The sequence below is a fragment of the Besnoitia besnoiti genome, chromosome II (genome assembly GCF_002563875.1).
Source record: "Besnoitia besnoiti strain Bb-Ger1 chromosome II, whole genome shotgun sequence".
NCBI lineage: Eukaryota > Apicomplexa > Conoidasida > Eucoccidiorida > Sarcocystidae > Besnoitia > Besnoitia besnoiti.
Genome location: NC_042357.1, coordinates 4,666,921 through 4,685,737, shown reverse-complemented (window position 1 = coordinate 4,685,737; position 18,817 = coordinate 4,666,921). Strand labels below are relative to the sequence as shown.

The 18,817-nt window shown below is 57.7% G+C and overlaps 3 protein-coding genes across 3 annotated transcripts; all 3 read right to left on the bottom strand.

Moving 5' to 3' along the window:
* Positions 1–1,828: 1,828 nt before the first annotated feature.
* Positions 1,829–5,518, bottom strand: BESB_040110 (uncharacterized protein; the record flags this gene model as incomplete). Its single annotated transcript, XM_029362597.1, has 8 exons — positions 1,829–2,320; positions 2,767–2,856; positions 3,259–3,359; positions 3,651–3,719; positions 4,017–4,043; positions 4,609–4,759; positions 4,975–5,109; positions 5,396–5,518. 8 exons carry the CDS (start codon positions 5,516–5,518, stop codon positions 1,829–1,831), a joined length of 1,188 nt encoding a protein of 395 aa, XP_029221562.1.
* A 1,720-nt stretch (positions 5,519–7,238) lies between these two features.
* BESB_040100 (histone arginine methyltransferase PRMT1) lies at positions 7,239–9,953 on the bottom strand (the record flags this gene model as incomplete). The annotated part of the gene is made up of 5 exons (XM_029362596.1): positions 7,239–7,508; positions 7,779–7,871; positions 8,105–8,236; positions 8,434–8,840; positions 9,680–9,953. 5 exons carry the CDS (start codon positions 9,951–9,953, stop codon positions 7,239–7,241), a joined length of 1,176 nt encoding a protein of 391 aa, XP_029221561.1.
* Positions 9,954–12,672: 2,719 nt separating this feature from the next.
* Positions 12,673–17,044, bottom strand: BESB_040090 (the record flags this gene model as incomplete). The annotated part of the gene is made up of 9 exons (XM_029362595.1): positions 12,673–12,733; positions 13,227–13,414; positions 13,784–13,955; positions 14,498–14,615; positions 15,018–15,063; positions 15,449–15,619; positions 15,985–16,020; positions 16,268–16,393; positions 16,616–17,044. 9 exons carry the CDS (start codon positions 17,042–17,044, stop codon positions 12,673–12,675), a joined length of 1,347 nt encoding a protein of 448 aa, XP_029221560.1.
* Between the last annotated feature and the right edge of the window lie 1,773 nt (positions 17,045–18,817).

Genomic DNA, 18,817 nt, shown 5'->3' with positions numbered 1-18,817 from the left:
GGCTTTTTCGCGCGATCAAGATCTCGCACACTGCGTCCGTTCTTCTCGTGCTTTTTCCTTTCCTCTCCGCCGAGCTGTGCATGCTTTTGGACCCGGGGAGGGCCTTCTAGACGCCGCGCTGCAATCCCGAAGAATATCTCTCTTCGAACGCGCAGTTCACAGCAGGCGAGTCGAGAGGCGGCAGCCCAACGTGTTGTGTCCCTGCGCGTGCGCTCACAGCTGCCGCTGAACGCAGGCCTTTGTGACGTGAGCGACTCTGGGTGGCGGTCTTTGACTGTCTTTCCACTAAGGCATGTGCGTTGCCTTCTTCGTTTCCTTCTCCTTCTGAAAACGCTGCACAGAAGCAGAATGTGTGCGTGATCACACTGGAGGCGGGGTAGAAACGCGGGACGCCGCGGAGGGTCTGCGCAGGTGGAAGCCCCGTTTAGTTACATTCCTGAGCTCAGACGCACCGCTGCATCCAGCCAGCGCACCCGCAGAAGAAAGGCACGACAGTCCAAGCTGCACGCCTAGCTGAGAAAAGAGGACACGGTCTCAATATGGCAAATAGAGATCCCAGGCTGAGCCGGGCTACCATCCGCCGCCCCTTGCGCGCCTGTCTCCACGCACAGAGCCGGTAACTGCGAGAGGCGAAGAGCAGGAACGCGTCCATTCCACGCATACCCCGAGCGGCGTGTGCTTCTCCTGGTGAAGCAGGGAAGTTCGCCGAGGCGTCTGCATGCACCCTCGGAAGACGTGTTGCTGCGCGTGCGGCCGCTGACTGGCGACGCCAGCCACTTGGCGATTCCCACGATCCCGAGTCCCCAGAGGCAGATCTTTGAGAGCTAGTGAACGGAGATTCTACAAAAATGCGACTCGTTCAAGGAGGCGCCGGGCAAAATGCGAAGAAGGCGTCACTCTAACTGCTACGCCGTGCCGCCGAAACGCATCTGAGCATAGACGCGGGGCTTTGTGGATGAGGACTCCGGGTAGAAGTGAGCCGCTGCTTGCTTCGCAGTGACCTGCTGCGAAGTTCTTCGGCGATCCCTATACCCCGCTGTGAGTCACAAGAAGCCTAGATCTCTTCTGCGAGCTAGTCAGCACTTCACGCAAGCAGAGTGGGTCTGCTGCGCGCCGCCAAAGCCCCAAGCCGCGCGCATGCCAGCTTGCTACTTTCGTCTTCAACTCTTTTCCGCGGCGTTCACACCAGCAGACACAGCTTCATCTCTAGATATACTCTTTTTTACAGCTTGCTGGTACGTCAATCGCCGAAAAGCAGAGCCCGGGGCTGCACTATGGACTGTTAAAACGCCAGCGTCCGCTCTCACGAGATTGAACAACCCGAGCACAGACAAAGAGTCTTTGAAAGGTGTTCAGTTACGGAGGAGCAAACTTGAAAAGACAACAGAAAGCGTGAAAAGGGGGGCCTCATAGGAAGGCTCCCAGAAACAACAGCAGGGAGGCAACCCCGCGAGAAGAAACCGGGCAACAACGAAGTGAAAGTGAGTTCACAGTGGGAAAACTAGGAGAAGATATTCATGCAGATATTGCTAGAACTGCATTTTGACAAGAGGATACGTATGTATGTCCCTCTTGTACGATCTTTTCCCAAGGTTCCTTGGAAAGGAGGAGAGCCCAGAGCCGCAAACACACGCCGCGCGCTTCGCGTGAAGCGGCCCGGACAAACACATTACGACGCAAACACGAGAAAGACAGGCTAAAGCTGAAGGAGGCAACGAAACGCACGAGTTTCCACCTTCTTTCTTTTCTTTCTTTCCGCTCCTCACGCTCGTCGTCTTCGGCGCTCCTTTCCGTCTTCTGCCTTCCTAAAGTGACGTCATTTACCTTCTTAAAACTCCTCGTCTTCGTCTTCCCGTGCGCCTCTCCTGCCTCTTGTTGGCCTTTCCTCACTTTTCGCTGAGCCCGCCCCTCCGCCGCTTCCCCCGCCTCCACCATCTCCTTTTGAGCCGTCCACTTCTCGGTACTCGCCCTCGGCGCCCTCCGCTTCGTTCGGCCGCGGGTCAGTCCCCTCGCCTGTCTCCCCGACGACGCGCACATGGCGCCACGGCCCCTTGCACGTCGGACAGACGTCTGGAAGCGCCTCTGCGGTCGCGCTCGAGTCCTCTCCACCTTTCCTGCGGGAGGAGCAACCTGCCCGTCTCTCTGCACATGATTCCGCCTCCGCCGCGTCACTGTCGCCGTCGCCTGGCGTCTCTGTCTTGGCGAGCGCCCCGCCGGTCTCGCGAGCCTCTTCACGCAAGGGCGAGGGCTGCGGCGGGCGACGCAAGAGACACTCTTTGTGGAACTGCGCCTTGCAGGTCGACGCCCCGCAGCGAAAGGCCTGGAGACGCAAATGCAACCGTGTCGCAGAAGACCGCGGAAAACGAAAAAACTGCGACGCGAAACTACGCAGAACCACAGGCAACTGAGTCACCGACGCACGTCCGCAGTGCGAACCAGGGCGAAAAAAGACGCATCCAAGGGCGTGAACAGAGCCAGGGTCTCGTGATCGCACTGCGGTCGCTGTGTACAGAGATCTCTGCGCACAGTCTGTGTCTGTCACAGGAGACCTATCCAGCAACAGGCGCGTGTGTATTCACTGGCGAAGCCCCCTGCATGTCTTCACATATATACGTGCATAAATATGTATATGTATGTATGACTTCGGTAAGACTTGCAATGTTGTCTGAGGACGCAGAAGATGCGGATTCGAATAGTCAGGCCCGCGTTACTGTGTGGCTCCGACGGAGTTTAGAAGAAGCGGAGCTTTCGTTCGCGAAGGCTCACGTTGAAAACGGCCGGCAGGCGACAGCGGGTGCAGGCGAGGTCGCCCCATTCGTCTTCGGAGATGAATGCTTCAAGGGAACGAAGCTTGTCCTGGGAAGGGAGAAAATAAAAAACAGCTGGCACGTCTGTGTTTCAAGTCTATCCCTGTGGAAGGAAAGAAACGAACCGCAAAGATACAGAGATGTTGACGCCTCACGATGTGGGGATAGCATGGTAGCATGCAATTCAAACTCATCTCCCTCGTTGCCTCGCCCCAAGCATTCTAGTACAACGTGCCTCAGCACGGACACGCAAACGCCTGCGTGGCACATAGGCGATTATTATCTACCCATCTAAATCGTTACGCCTGCATGCGCATGTATCCTACGATTCTCGAAGGCGCCGAAAGGGGGCCTAGAGGCTACGGAAACGCGTGGGCGTCAATGATTCTCTCTCGTTTTCATCATTTTTAGTCTGCGGACAGAAACGCGGTGTGCGGTGTTGGCTTCTCACCGCATAACACCATGGGCCTAGAACCAGACGGGGCTGGGAGAGCTCCACCTGCGCGGCGTCGGTCTCGATCTGCAGCAACTGAAGGTCGAGAAGAGTGCGCACTGGAAAACAGAAACAAAAAACACAAACAAAACCGCTGAATCGCGAACCTTCCCGTATCCATAGTTCCTTAGCGAAGCCAGACGCAGCCCCTCTCTCGCGCAGCGCCGCAGGCGTCCTATAATGATAAGACAAACTGAGCTTGAGAAGACACGCCAGAATCGCAGCTCACATAGTCGAAAAGAGAATCTCCATCCTCGCCATAGGCGGAAAAAATAATGCAAACACACGAGAGGTGAAAAAGCAGCCTCGGTCCTGCACACGGAATGCACGCTGTGGGACTGTCCACTTACGCACAGGCGCAGGACTTGCGTTCTTCGTCTGGCAAACTCGCGTCCACTTAAGAAGCGACATCGGCCGTCCTGAAGAAAAGACACAACGGCGAGTGCGCCCAATTTGTCCAGGCGAACGTGCCGCACCACCTCAGACTGTCCTTATTTCAAAAAGCGAACTCAAAGGAAAATACACGCCGCTTTCGGCTCGACGCGCGCACACGGAGACGCGGCAGCACACAGAGAGCATCATGAGGCCGATGCGCAGGACAGCCCCTGATCTGTGTGGCAGCGAAGGTCTTTCGGCTGTCTTCAGCGACCGCATGCGCCTCTTTAGATGACATTTTTCAACGAGGACGGTCGCTGCCTATCTCTTGCCCTGCTTACGCGTCCGCAGGAGATGCGTAGCCACCGCTGCAAGCAGAGCAAGATGCGCACCGAGCAGCACAGGAGATGCCTTCGTTCCCAAGTTCGAATTGATTTTCAACGCGCAAATGTCAGCTCTAGACGGCGAACCGGCGCTGCAGAGGCCCGCGACGCGACCGCGAAGCAAGGTCGCGCGATGCGCCAGGCGTGCGAGAGAACGAAAAGGCACATCGCCGCGCCGAAGACCACAACGATGCCGCTTCACACGACAAAAACGAGCAACATCGCGTAGATCCACACGCTTATTCGCATTCGGGCAAGCACTTCAAGTCGCGCGCCTCGTCCTGGTCTACGCAACATGGGAGAGAGAAAGTTGATAGAGACTTTTGGACATGCCTCCTTCTTCTTTCTCGTCGGTTGCTAACTCAAGGAGAGATCGTTCAGCCTTTTGGAGGCGTGAAGCGGCTAACGCGCGAGGAAGGCTCTTTTCTCGCTCTCGGATCTTCCTCTCTTTGGCTCTAAGTTTCCCAGACTCCTTTTTCAGAGTTAGAGAAAACGGGTGCTCAACAAAGATGACGCGGGCCTGTCTGGGGTCATCGAAGTCGAGTCGCACCTTCGAAAACCTGCACATGTGCAGGCGAGAATCGCCTCGAGAGACGAGTGAAGACGCGCAAGAGCGAGACGTTCTCGGGGAGCTCCTCTTCAGCCTCGCTGCGGAGAACCACATACGCGTTGTCTGCGTCGCTGCCGTCGCAGAAGATTTTCTGAGAAAAGCACCCCGCGCGTGAAACGCACTTAAAAGTGACAAAATGAAACCAAGATCTGCCAGGCGCCTTGTTCTGCCTGGCCGTGCCCCTGCTGCCTTGCGACTGTTTGGGTCACTCTGTGCCTGACAGGTCTCCTTCTTCCGTGTTCGCGCTGCATTTTCTGCGCGAGTTCGGCGCCGCTTTCTGCTCCCCTCGTCGCTTGGTTCGCTTACGCGAATCCGCAGTCCAGTGGGATGCAGCACCTCCGCAACGTCGGCGACAAACTCGTTCAGCGGCTGAGGCTCGCCCAAGGCGAACGCCACGTGAAGCTGCCTCTGGAGCGCCTCGGCGTCATGCCACCTCATCACCTGCGAGACAGCAATAGACAGCAGACACGCAGGCGCGGCCGCAGGGTGGTCTCCTTATGGAACGGACTCCTCCCCCTCCATGTCTTCTCCCCTCACCGCCGGGAGACCTCCCGGGCACGCCGCTGCGAGGCAAGAGAACCCTTTTTTCATTTCTCCTGCCCGACGCGGTCACCTCTTCTCCGCAGGGGGGGGGGGGGGAGGGCCTCGCCGCGCGCCCTTCAGTTTGCGGCGCACCACCGGCGTTCACTCTCTCTCCCTCTCGACGCGGTTGTCCGCGATCGCTCACTCTGAAGAAAAGGAGATGCTGGACGAAAGCCAGACACGCCTCACGCGGAGGCAGCGCGCCGCGGTCGCCGCGGCCTCCACGCTCCGAGGCCCCACGGTCCTGAGAGGCGTCCTGACTCTCCATTCAGTGAGTCTGCGTCTGAAGGGCTGATATTTGAGAGAGAGAAAAGGGTGTGACAGCAGACGGAAAGCAGATAAAAGAGGAAGGAAGCCACGTACGCTCGACTGAGAAACAACAGAGCAGAGATCCGGCAGATGACTCCGCAGAGGCCGGCGCCGCACCCGAAGCCGCTCCTGGAGACAAAGCCTAAACGCTAACGCTGAAGGCCACGAAGCAGCCCTAGGGCAGACACCTGCGACACCGAGAGCAAGGAAGACGAGGAAACACCATGAAAGACGAAAAAGGGAAGATCTCCTTCATCGCACAGAGAGCAAAGAGTTTCCAACGAGAGAAAAATGTGCGTGCATGTCTTCGGCCGCGAAGCAGCCAGCCCAGAACGTATGGAGATGAACCGCCTGACAATAGACACGCGCTTCCTGCTGTCGTTTTTCTGCAGGGCATGGAGCTGGACGTGGTTCGCAGGGGAGTTCTGTCTCTTTCAAACTGAGTTTAGGTCTCAAAAATTCACATCTGTTTATCGTCAAGGCGCGCATGCAAATCGTGCACACGCGGCACATGCGCGGACCTGCCTGGGGCATGCCCGTGCCCGGCCTGTCAAGGATCTGTTTCGCCGCAGGATGAAAGAGAAGAGGAAAACCCACGAGGCGAGCTGTTGTAGGCAGCGACCGCAGAACGGTCGGCGCTCGCCCTTTCAGGCGTCGATCCTCGGCTGCAGACACCTAGCTAAAACCCGATTTTGCGACCTCTCCACGGCGAAACCACTCTTGGCGACCGGTACGCGCAGATGACGTTTTACTTTGCGGTCGGCGCCGCGTGAGTCGGCGAGCGAACCTGCTCCGGCTGTGAAGCGAGGCTTGACCTTGGACGTCCTCTAGTGAGTGCATTCTTGTTGAACGCTACCAGCTGGCGAACTTCCCAAGCAGGGTTCTTGCAGGGTATGCAGCCTCTACGTCCCTCCCAACCTGGCTGTATGTGACCGCTCATATGCAAAACGCACCTACATACCTCAGTACCTGGTTATCTTTGCTAGAACACATGTATGTACGGATGAAACGTAGATATATATACATATGATGTGTGACGTTACTCGAAGTGTACTTTGCGTGAGAAACGAAACAGGCGGTGGTACGGGCGTGGAGAGTTTTCGCCAGATCCCTGCCTCGGGTTTCCGTCTCCGAGCCGCGTCTGGGCGACGACGACAGGTTTCTGTTTAGCTGTTGACTTGCAAAGTGCATGGATGCGATTCAGAACGATGCGCTGCGTGACACGCGCAGGCGCAGATTTGTTCGAGAGCGAACAAAACGGATTTCACGTCTGGCGCGTGCAGGCACAGACGAGAGCCTCAACTGCGGACACGCCGAGTCACTGGCGGCCGAGAAAACGCGAGGCCTCGCTGTGCGCGCACACGCGCATGCCCGCAGGCGAGGCGCCACGGCCTAGTCTTCCTACCGCGGATACCTTTACAAAAACATGGGGCTACCTGGAGTGCAGAGAGGCGGCGGCCCGTCCCTCTGTTGCTCAGGCGAGAGGCTTTCCGCGTCGCAGAGGAGAGAGAGTCACGCCGCGACCGCGAGGCGGGCAGGGAGCAGAGCACGGCGAACAGGTCCTCGAGGGACTCCTCACGAGTCGCACACGAGGCGGGACGCATCGCGTGTCCGAGAGCGAGACACGCAGTGAGAGCCGCGCGAGGCGTCGCGTGCGGTCTACGCGGTCTCTCGGTGTTTCATCGCAGCCTGTAGAACTGCGTGTTTTCGAGCGCCTTGGTCGAGTGCTTGGGGTTGAAAGCGTAAGAAATCTTGATATCCAGGTCGCGCGGATTCTTGCGGCTCTTCTTGACAGCAATCATACCCTCGACTTTGTCGCCAGCGTCCGCCACCAACACGTCCTCCATGTAAAACACAGTCTGCTTCCAGTGCGTGTAGCGCGAGTGCGGGCCTGTGCTCAACACGACGGGCTTGTGGCACTGAGAGAAGCAGACGTCAAACCACGCAATCTGCGCAGACGCCCCACAGCAAAAAAACACAAGCGGCGCATGCGGCGCAGAGTCAAATGAAACGCGAAAGCCCGCAGGCCGTGCGCACCGCGGCGAGAACCAATAGTGACCTCGCAGATGACGCCGCCTCCCCTCCCCCCTCCCCCCCCGAGGTCAAACTGCGGCAGCAGACGACTCCACCGCGAAGGATAGCGTCAGGAGACCACCGCGCGAGGAGGGGCTGGAAGAGGAGAAAATCGAAGGCGCCAGTGCGCGGCCGTTCAGACTTACGAAGGCATGCAGGAAATCCTTGCGTCTCAAGGTGATTTGATAAGGCGCACAGAAGTCCAGATCCTCCTTCGTGCAAGTCGCCAAGTCGAGTTTCTGCAGAAAGAAAAACAGTCGCCCTCGAGGAACAGTGGAAATGAGGACGAGCCGCTCACAGGATAGCGACACGCATTCTCTCTCTCTGCACGTCGTGACCCTCTCTCCCCGCGGCGAACACCAGAAAAGACCACCAGCCCCCGCCCCTCTCGGCCTCTCTCCGGCACTTCTCAGTGTCTCTTTTGTTGGGAGATTCGACTGCGGCTGAAGCGGAACCGAACGAGAAAACTCACCAAGACGCAACAGGAAGTCGTCGCGACCGCGTTCTCGTCGACGGTGTCCACGATGGGCTCCTCCATGACGCAGCGGCGCACGCACGAGAAGTTGAAGCCGTAGACGTTACCCCAGTAGCCGATTTTCTCCTCCTGACAGCACCCACGCGAAACACTCAGCGACCGTCAGTGCAGAAACAGGCATGCTCTCTCCACGGCCTCCCGCGTGCACAGCCGCCTTCGCTTGAAAAATGCATCTTTCTGCGCACGAAGCGACCTCTGCATGCGTCGGAGGCGGCCTCCTCCACAAAGAAACCATCCCCCCTCCTTCCCCCCCCCTGCTCCCTTACCTTGTAGTCTGCGTCTTCAATGGCGGCGATGTACAGCGCAGCGGTGTCGGGAAAAACGAGGCCGCCGGAGCGCAGCCACTTGTCGCGGCAGTAGAGAACAGTGTCCAGCATGCTTTCGTAGAGGAGGAAGTAGCCCATCCACTCGCTGATGATGATGTCGACTTTGTCGACTGGCAGCGTGACTTCCTCGGCTTTGCCCTGAATGAAGGTGATACGGTCCTCCAAGTCGTTCTCCTTCACGATCTTCCGCGCGATGTTTACAATCTCGCTGCACTCGATCCCGTACACGTGTTTCGCGCCCGCCTTCGCCGCAAACAAACAGAGAATCCCCGTCCCACTGCCCACGTCCAAAACCACCTTGTTCGCAAACAAGTGCGCGTTCTGGCAGATCGCGCGCTGGTAACACCCTGCAGACGAAAAGACAAAAAGGCACACAGCATAGCGCAAAATACACGCTACAACACACGCCGCCCCACAGCAGCTGCCACAACCATAAACACACATTTACATACATATATATAACATATATAGACACACAGATGGCGGTCGATGGATGCGCGTAGATGGACGCGTGTGTGGACGGGATTTGAGGTGTCTGTACACCGCACCCGCTCCGAGACGCCCGAGGGGCAAAGTAGACAGACCGACCAGTCTCTTTTAGCGTAAGTATCTTAACAGCTCAGAGATCTGCGCACAATCAGGAAGTCCCGCGGCGGCGTGTGCTCAATCTTCCTACCAGCCACGTCGCCAGCCCTGGAACCACGGCCTTCGGATCGGACCGCGAGCCCTTGCAAACCCCCTTTGCCTTCTCCGATTTCAAACCCTCTCCCCACCCCCCACCACCTGGCCTTTTTCGCAGCGTAACGTGAAGCATATAAGACCATCTCAGCCCTCCAAGCGATCTCGAAGCCTCTGAAGCGGCAGGATACTGGCACGCGCCCCAGTTCACCTCGTGGGGACTTTGCCCTTCTGCGCCACTCCTCGGGCTGCCGCTGCCTCGTCGTCGGTTTTCTCTGCGCCGGCGGCGACCCGATTCCACCCTTTGAAGCACATTTCTGTTATGTCTGCTCATCAAAACCCACCCCCTTTCCGGCGGGGATAGCTTGACGTGGCTTCGTCTCCGCTGTGCCCCTCCGCATGGCACGGCCCTCGCCCCCCCCCCCCCCCCACCGTGCATCCCCCCCTTCCCCTGCGTGGTGGGATGTTTGACTTGTCGGTTCTGCGCCGCGTACTCTTCGCGTCGTACCTGTGCGGACGGAGTCTTTAATCATTTCCTCGTGGATACCAAAGTGGGCGTAGGAGTTGAAGTAGTAGTCCGCAGACGAGAGGTCCTCCTGCTCGAGGTCCTTCCAGTCCTGCGCGAACTCGGCCTTCGTAGCATCGTCGCAAGGCAGAACGGTCGCCGTGAGGCAGGCAGGCGCTGGTCGCGATCCGCTGTTCCCCTGGTGCTGGTTCCTCCGCGCGCCACCGGTAGGTACGACGACCCGCCCGTTGACGCCACTGCTGCCTTCGCCGTCCATTTTGAATCCGAAAGCGACAGAGAAGAGAAGAAAGGGCCAAACCCGAGAGGAGGGCGGGGAGGCTGCGTGAAAAAGAAGAATAGGAGAATGGAATGACAACAATCGAGACACAGCGAGGTCCGAGACACGCAGACAGGGACGAAGAGGCACGGCGCGCGACCGGAGGCCAGAAACCAACGGGGAGTCGGCGTCAGACGAGCGACACGATCCGCGGGCCGACGAAGGACTGAAAAAAGAAGACGGGAACGACAGAACTACGCTTTCGAAAGCGCAGGAACTGACGACAGAATGCCGGTCTTCACCACGATGAGCTGTACATACACGTGAAACAGCAAAAATGGGGAAAGGAGCTAAACCGGGAGCAAGAGCGTTTCCACCACAAGCCACCAGAGACGAAAGACGGTGCAAAGGGAGGAGAGTAAGACGACGCAGAGAAAAGAGAGAACAGACGAGACTGCGGGAAAATTCTCTGCAACTTGTCGCCCTAGCGGGTGGGACAGAGACAGAGAACGAGAAAGGTTTCAGCGAGCTCACTCGCGCAGAGCACCCCTGAGAATGCTTGGCAGTTACGGCCGAAAGAGCAGAACGCGTCTCAAAAGCGCTTGCAGTCAATTTGCTGCCTGGAACTCTTTTCACGGTGGAATTCCCAGTCGAAAAGCGCGCTTTCTCTCAGCGACCAGGCCTCATTTCCGCTGTGCATGGGTTTCGCGCTCGCGCAAAGGGAGGAGGGAGACAGCGTGGAGCCGCTGCATGTAAACGGGCGGCGGCGGGCGCGCGCCGAAGTAGCTTCACAACGCTGTTCTCTTCAGAAACCGCCAACAGGAAAAGCCGCAGGTTGTCACCAGACCTGGAACACGTCGCTCGAGTTCACAAGGTGAAAAATGCGGAGGAACCCGGCCGCAGAGGGGCGAAAACGACTGCAGTCGAGTCTTCTTCGCCTTCCAGCGCTCGCGTGGGGGCAGCGCGCCAGTGTGACCCCACACGGACAGTCATTCAGGTCTGATACATCGTGGCGCCTTCAGACACTTGTGTGCTGCCTTGTTGGATTCCTCTCTCCTCTCTCCGCTAAATCCTGCTGTGGAGCCGACGACGCTCTCTCGGCCTCTCCACCACGGCCTGTTAGCAGCAGGGCAGCCGCGCGGGCACGTGCAATCTCGCAGCGTGGGGTAGCCACTCGATCTCGGGCGCCTCTCCAGCTGCGCGTCACTGGGAGCGAGTCTCCCTGCCTCAAGTTTCCCTGCTGTAGGATGTACCAGGACTGCTTGTCGAGTTCCAGTCTCTTTAGCACGCAGGAACGGAGTGGAGCAGACGCCTCTTGAGCGCGCGCACGCACCGCAGAGAACGTACGAAGTACCGAACCTATTAGACATGGCGAGGAGAATCTAACGGCAGAAGACCTGGCTCAGCAAAGAGCTTGAGGCGTACGTAGTATCATGTTCCGCCGCAGCGAGCCGATCCTTGGTTAGAAACCTGCGGCACTACAGTCACCCTGTGTCGCGACTCGGGTAACGGGAAACCCGGCTTCCGCTTTGAACGCGTCAAGGGCGGTTTTAGAGAACATTCAAGTCTCGGGGGGGACGACGCGTGGTCAGGAGCTTCGCGACACCACAGGAGCGCCCTAGTTGCAGCACGACCGGTCTCTGCCGCCTCGTGCGCAGCAGCAGACTAGATCACGCCTGCAAGGGTAGCGGGTCTTTGGAAATCGCGACAGACCCAAAGTCTGGGAAAGCGGAGGCCAGAGAGAGGCAGATGCAAGGACGCAGATGATGCCCTCGCACTCGATTCTGCGCTAGAGAGGCAGGACGTCCGACTAGGAGAGAAAGCCAGCATCCAGAAAGCGGACAGACCCCGCGAGGCCGGGCGCCTGAACGCGTATGCCTTGCGTGTGCATCGACCTTCCGGTAATCTAATTAAGTGAAGTATAAGATATTCGAATTTAACAGTACGCTCCTGAAAGCAACGGCACAAGCGCATCTTCAACGCATCGCCGAGAAAGGCTCTCCATGCCAGTCCTCACTCCAAGGGCCTACGCCGACCTCTTGTCTTTTCGAAAAATCTGGTTCTCGAGTTGACCGCGGAGAGGCAAAGCCCCTGGCTCCGCTTGCCTAGACTGAGCGTCGGCTGCAAGGACTACCAATCTTCAACCCTCGAATTCCTCAAATCAACTAAAGCTGTGGTCAAGACGCTTCGTTTCGGGTCTAGAAAGCATGCGGAACTCTAGGGGGGGGCGGGGGGGGGACTCTCGCCCAGTTGCTCCGCTCTCGAGGTGTTCATCCTGCTGTTCTACCAGGCAGCGGGATGTCCGGAATACAGTGAACTCTTCATTGCCGCATGCGATCGCGAGCACAGCCAAAAGGTCTTTTCCACAAACACGACACGACAAAAAACGGCGACAGCGGACGGATATATGCCCGCAACTCGCCGCAGCGACATCGCTGTGAATAGGCGAAAACACTCGTGACAGAGCGCGAGATACAGAACTTCTGTGGCGTTCCGACGGTTCAGTCAGGGATGAGAACTCGAGAGAAAGAAGACGAGAGTCACACAGTGAAGCGAGGCACGCGTGACTGGGGGCCAGGGGGAGGCAGACCGCCTCTGTGTGCCGAGAACTCAAGAAGTGCAACTCCGAATCTGTGGCTTAGACGTGACCACTTGAAAGAACACGAGCGATCTATTCGCCAGAAAAAACGCTGTAATTTGTCCTGCATTCTCCCTCGTTTTAAAGCAGACCTGGCACCGGAGCGCCCGCACTGCACGGACCCCACGGCCCCGGTGGCTCGCTGAAAAAAAAGAAGAAAACACAAAAAAAATGGCGTGAACTCCTGGCGATGCTCACATACATACAAGAATATATATTCCCGCCGACAGATTACTGTGAGATCTGATGAGCGAGTTACGACGGAACTGGATGCCGACTCAGACTCTCTCCTACATGCGCGTATACTAAATACCTTCACGGTGATATATTCACCGGTATTCCCGCATTCTTTGCGTAGAACATGTGCGATAGCATATAAGCGTATGACTGTCTCTCCTCAGATAGCGGCTTTCTTGTGGCATTCTCGATATTAGCTTCCTCCAGAACTGGCTGTGCCACCCGCATACCTTTAAAGAATCCAGATGCAGACAAACCTGCTTCTGTATCTTCATCAACGCGGATTGCTAACACAGAAACGCATATAACGACCAGCCCCCGCCCGTGATGGAGGCGCGTGTGGCCTAGAGATATTCAAATATGCTCGGTTTTCCTGGTCTTCTCGCCGCAGAGCTCACCTCCGTGAGCGCGGCTCGCCGTCAAGCCCCTGGGGCGCCGGGAGATGGTCGAGACAGAAAAATCCAAATTTGCCGCCCCGGAACATCTCGGTGAAGAAGCGGCAGCCGCTGAGGAGGTCCGGAGCCGGGGGCACGCGCCTGCGGTTCGTCTTGAGGGCGTACGCCACGTCGAAAATGTGAGCAGCGACCTAACACATCACGCGGAAGCACAAGCGAACACAAACGCCCCTGCACCATCCCGCTTCTGCGGCGAAAGCGAGTCCACCTTGGGGTCTCTGTGGGGCGCTTCGGACAACCATCGCCCCCAAGGAGCCGCAGCGCGACCAACACGCAACATCTAGAAAACACGAGAGAAGCGGCGCCTGCTGCTCACGGACAGCGCGCAAATCCGCCCAAATTATCCATCTTCCCACCCCTCAGCACATCTGAATATACACATGTACTTTCATATGGTATTTGCGTGGATGGAAGAGACCTGGAGAGGCATGTCTGATGCTTGTCGTCGTTCAAAACACATCAGAGCATCGGGTGGTGCACACTCTTTTCCGCGCATTTACCTCCTGAATGTCATTGCTAGGGCTCGAAAGGCCAAGCACATCGACGTAGGAAAAGCAGCGCATGCGGTTGAGGTGGTACAGAATATAATCGGCAACGTACATCTCCCCTGCCTTATGATCTTCAATGCAGCCCAAAGCCGCCAGCTTCAGATTCACTTCGGCGTCCTTCATTCTGCACACCGCCGAGACGCAGAAGACACGCGGACCGCGGATAACGCACCTTGTGGCGCAACGGACGGCGACGAACCCGCACGCGTGCGTTCAGAAATCTGCGGATAGATATTTGATGTGCAGCACCTCAGCGAGCGCTGCCGTCGGAAGGCGATATCTGCATGACGATGTATCCCCTAATGCCGATTCTCGAGTCAGTATGCATTGATATTACGCGCCTTTGACATTTGTGTCGGTACACGACCACAGGCCCGTAAATACATACATACTTACATATTTGCATATTGCATGCCCATATATATATATATATATATATATATATATATATATATATATATATATATATAGCGTGTGTGTAGTATTTTTCTAGCACGTGAAACGCGTGTACGCTGATCGCAGTTTTTTTTTAACTGAATTAGTCGCGACTCCGACGGAACCCTCGCTCACGGCCCCGTCTGTCTGCTTCGCAGCTGCTGCAAATCCGGTCATGACAGTCAAGTTCGCGGTGACCCCCACAGCGACAAGAGAAATCAGTTCTCTGACTTGGGTAGCATGATCCCGGGGGTGTCGTAACAGTAGAGCCGCGGCTTGTTGGAGATTTGGAAGGCGGAGACTTCTCGCGTGAGGCCAGGTAGTTTCCCTTGTTTCGCGCGCGTTCGCTCTGCCGCACCCACAAAAGGTAACCGCGAAATCGAAAACGCCAGACTAGCCCACACGCATGGGCCTAAGCACCGCATTCCAGCGCTCCAGCTCACTAAGTTTAGATGCACTGAAAAGACGCTGCGGCTGGTAGACTCCACGGCCTTCCGCAGACTGCGATAACGTGCCTGAGGTCTCGCCCCTTCCCCAGCCGCTCAGCCTCGCCGCTCGCAGGCGCGCCAGTCAAACTCGAAGCGGCATAGGGCTGCGCGTTCTTCTGACCTCCCGAGAGGACAACCGAGAAAAACTGGAGAAGCACCGCAAGCAAGAAAGAACACTTCGGGTGAATACGGCCAGACTCGAGGTTGAAAAAAGACAGAGACGCGCGAGGAAACGCAGCGTCTTAAAAGCTAGGAAGACTTACTGACGCCCTCGACGAGCTTGCTGCTGGGGCTGCCGTAGCGCGAAGCCTGCGAGGCAAGACGCACGAAAAACACTCGAGACGTGAAACAGCAAAAGGAGCCGCGCGCGCGGCGCACCATGGGCGGAGGCCAACCAGGCATTGAACCTGCGCGCGCATTCCAGCCTCAATACACACGTGTGCCCCCCAAAACAGATCTCGGCGACCGACACACGCACGAGATCATCTCCACGGAGACACAGATGTAAAGGCGCGCAGGGAGCTATCCACACTTGAGCAGTACAACAAGGCAGCTCCTAAGCAAGCTGCACACGAACTGCGCTGCGCGAAAGACTCATGCGCGTGACTGCAGAATCGCGACGACGAAGATGCGGCGCGAGCCCGCCGCCGCGGAAAGCAGCCCCCTCAGTCCTCTTGCGCATCGCCTCGCCTACGTTTAGAGCTAGCCGCTTCATGGCGTTCAAGAGCGAAGACTTGCCAGTGTTGGGCAAGCCCATGAGAAGCGCCCAGACGCCGATCGTTTTGAACTTGGGCCGCACGTTCTCGAGCGCGAAATCGACGATTTTCGACACGCGCTTCAGCTCAGGCGCGCAGGTCAGGAGACACTGAAAACGCAGAAGAGAGCGGACGTTTCAAAAGAATCCCAAGCCGGACCCTATTCGCACTGAGGCCAAGGGCAGCCATACGACACACGACGACTACCCTGGCACGTGAACAAGGCCTTCAAGGAGGGCCTAATCTCCCTCGGTCTGTCTATCTGCGATGGTGCACTGCCTCCGTAAAGCCCCCGCTTCATCTCTCGCTCGCGTCGTTTCTGTGTGTGTCTCTTTTCGGCATGTAACCCTCGCCTGCTCTCCGCTGCCCCGCGTCTCGCTTCCGGTGCCTCTCAGCAAATCTCAGCACTTCTGCAGCCGATTTCGCTGCTCGCTCTCCCCCGCGCCTGCTTGCCTGGCAGTGGGCGCATACTCACCGGCAGGCCTGCGTTTTCAAGAATCGCCTGGGCGCGCTGCACACAAAAAGAAAAACAGCCGCGCGTCCACCGGGACGTGAAGAATTCGGTGTGCCATTTGGATCGCTGCGTGGAAACCTGCGCAGCACCTCAGCGAAGAAAGCCGAGGGAGTGAAGAGGAGACACCCCACCAAACCCCCATGCCGGCACGAGTGGGAGCAAAGCATGTGCTCCGGCGTCGACTGAGCTGCCCTTCTTCACAAAAGAGTAGAGACGCAGGCGCGCTGTGCAGTTCCCCTCTTACCAAGCCGTCGCGCTTCGAGACGAGGTCAGCCTTGTTGAGAATCACTAGCCGCTTCACTCCGGTTCGCGCGAGTCTGTCGGTCAGGAAGGCGTTCCCGCTGGTCAGCGGCGCACGCGCGTCGCGGACCTGACACCAAACAAACACACAGCGCCACTCGCATGACAGGACCAGGACCGAACGGACGCAACGAAACCCCAGAATACAGCAATTCAAGCGCCCGCCGAGGCAAGGTGCCTGCCAATCTTCTCCGCGTTTCGCGCGTTGTGTCTCGCTCTAAACCCTGAAGCCTACAGCGCGCACGCGCAGCTGGCTGATGCGGCAGGGAGTCCCCGCGCCGCACGGTCTCACCTCGAGGACGCAATCCACGTGCTTGAGACGCTTTTCAATCGTGACCGTCGCCTTGTTCATGTGCGGCGGAAACCACGCGAGAGATCGGTCGAGGTTGAACTCCGTTCGGGGCACGAAGTCGGGAAAGAGGCACTCCTCCGCACGCCGGCCGTGGGGTGTATAGACACCCGACACGCCGTCGCCGAGCGCCCCGCTCTCCTGCGCGGCGCCGCCAAACTGCTCCAGAGGCCTCGGGCCTAGCCCGCCGTCGAGGTCGCCCGGGCCGGCTTGCCACGGACTCAGAGACTGCGCAGAAGGCGAAAAGTTCCACGCGCCCCCGCCGGCCGAAGAGGAGGAAGAAGAGGCGGGAGCGGAGGCGGGGTACAGGACGTCGGTTGAAGCAGGACCGGTAGGCCGCCGCCAGAGCCCGACGCGGTTCCGCGACGCCATCGAGACAAAACCGCGGATAAAGACCGGGAGATGCGAAGCGGCAGGCAGGCTCGCGCAGCCCAGCCTGCGGGATCAGAGAGGCAGACAGTCGGGATCTCGATGAAACTCCAGGGCGTTAGATCGGCAGCGAGCTAGGCAGAGGAGCCAAGTAGAGAGAGAGAGGGCGGAAAGAAGAGACGAAGAAGCGTGCGCGATGCGCGCCTGCGGAGAACTGGGCGCCCGTGAGAAGCCTTCCATGTCTCTGCGTGAGGCGGCTGTCGTGAACAGGCAGACTGAGACTACTCGAGAGAACGGCGAAATTGATCCAAAGTGTAGACCGAGCGATGATAAAGATGCAGTGAGAGGGAGGGATGGAATTTCACTGAGAAAAGGGAGCAAAGGTTCCTGAACCGTCCAGCGTGCGGCCGAATCCAAGCGGGGTGAGAGACGCGCCTGGCGCCTGCTTCCAGAATGCGACAAAACCGCACATGCGAGGCCACATAAGAAAGTAAACGAGTTGAATACAGTGAAATAAACAGGAAGAAAGCCCCTCGTTGTGGTCGTGGAGCATGCAGGCTGCGACGAGTGTGAGGAGAGAATCGTTGCAAACCCAGAAACCGCGAGTTGAGACGTCCGCATTGGGGAATTGCGGAGCTGGGGAAGAATTTGCAAGTGTCCTGCGGAAAGACACGCCAAGCAGAGCAATGAAGAACCTGTGCCGCCGGAGTTCATGAGGTGTAGAACGAGAGAAAAACCGCTGGGGCTGAAGGCGGGTAACCGAGTTAAGCGCAGGCACTCGCGCAGTTAAGTCAAGCCCGCCTGTGGCAATGCACAGCCCGAGAAAGCCGTGAAAAACGCCGCTCTGTTGTGAGACCTCGTCTGAGGCCTCTGTGTGCGCGAAATTCCTCGCGATGTCCCGCGTTTCGCCTTTGCTACCAGGAAATCCAGACGCAGCTTCGAAGGCACATACGGCCAGGAGTCGCATGCGCAGAACAACTGGTTGGGTGCGCAGTATCTCAACCGACGCGCAAGACCGGTACTTCTCCCCCCTTTGGCGACGTTGGCTAGTCAGGTGCCTTGTCCTGGGTCAAAGACGCGTAAAATTGCGGCGATTTTGCGACTCAAATTCTCCTGATTTGCACAAGGCTTTGCACTGTTGTTCGAGATCTGACAAAGCTCTGCTCCTTTGGATAACGCGCATGACAAGAGTGCGAGATTTGTGTCGCGGTTTCGTGCCCCATGCCTGAGGTGTACAGACACCTCACAATGAGCAAAGACTCTGTGGTCGCGAGCGTCTAGCTGTGACTGCATGTTGCGGACTCTTTCGTGGATTTTTGAGACAGCCTTTCGCTTTGACCGCGAAAGACATGAACCCTCTCCTTGCAGACCCAGCGACAGAGGAGGAATCTCGATTTCCTGCGGCGGCAGTCTCACGCCTTGCCTCCACGGGTCCATTCGCGTCGAGTTGTGCTCAGGCGGGGCGCGCTCGAGCGAGGAGGGAATTAAATGCTCGTGCATTCGACTCAAGGACTTTCTTTTCATCTCTTGCACTCTTCTTTTGAGTGGAGATTCAAATGCTGCGCAGATCTGCGCGTTCATTGTCGTCGCGAAGGCCCACGGTTATGGCGCCGCTCGGTGGTCAGCGCCCTGGACGCACGGCGGCGTGACTTCGCATAAGGGGCATGCGCGTGTTAAACAGGCAGCAGCATCATTGGCCTGGGCTAAGCCTTTTTCATATTTTCCTCTTGTTGGCACTGCAAAGCGACCAGCAGAGCTTCCGTATAAGCAGTCTCC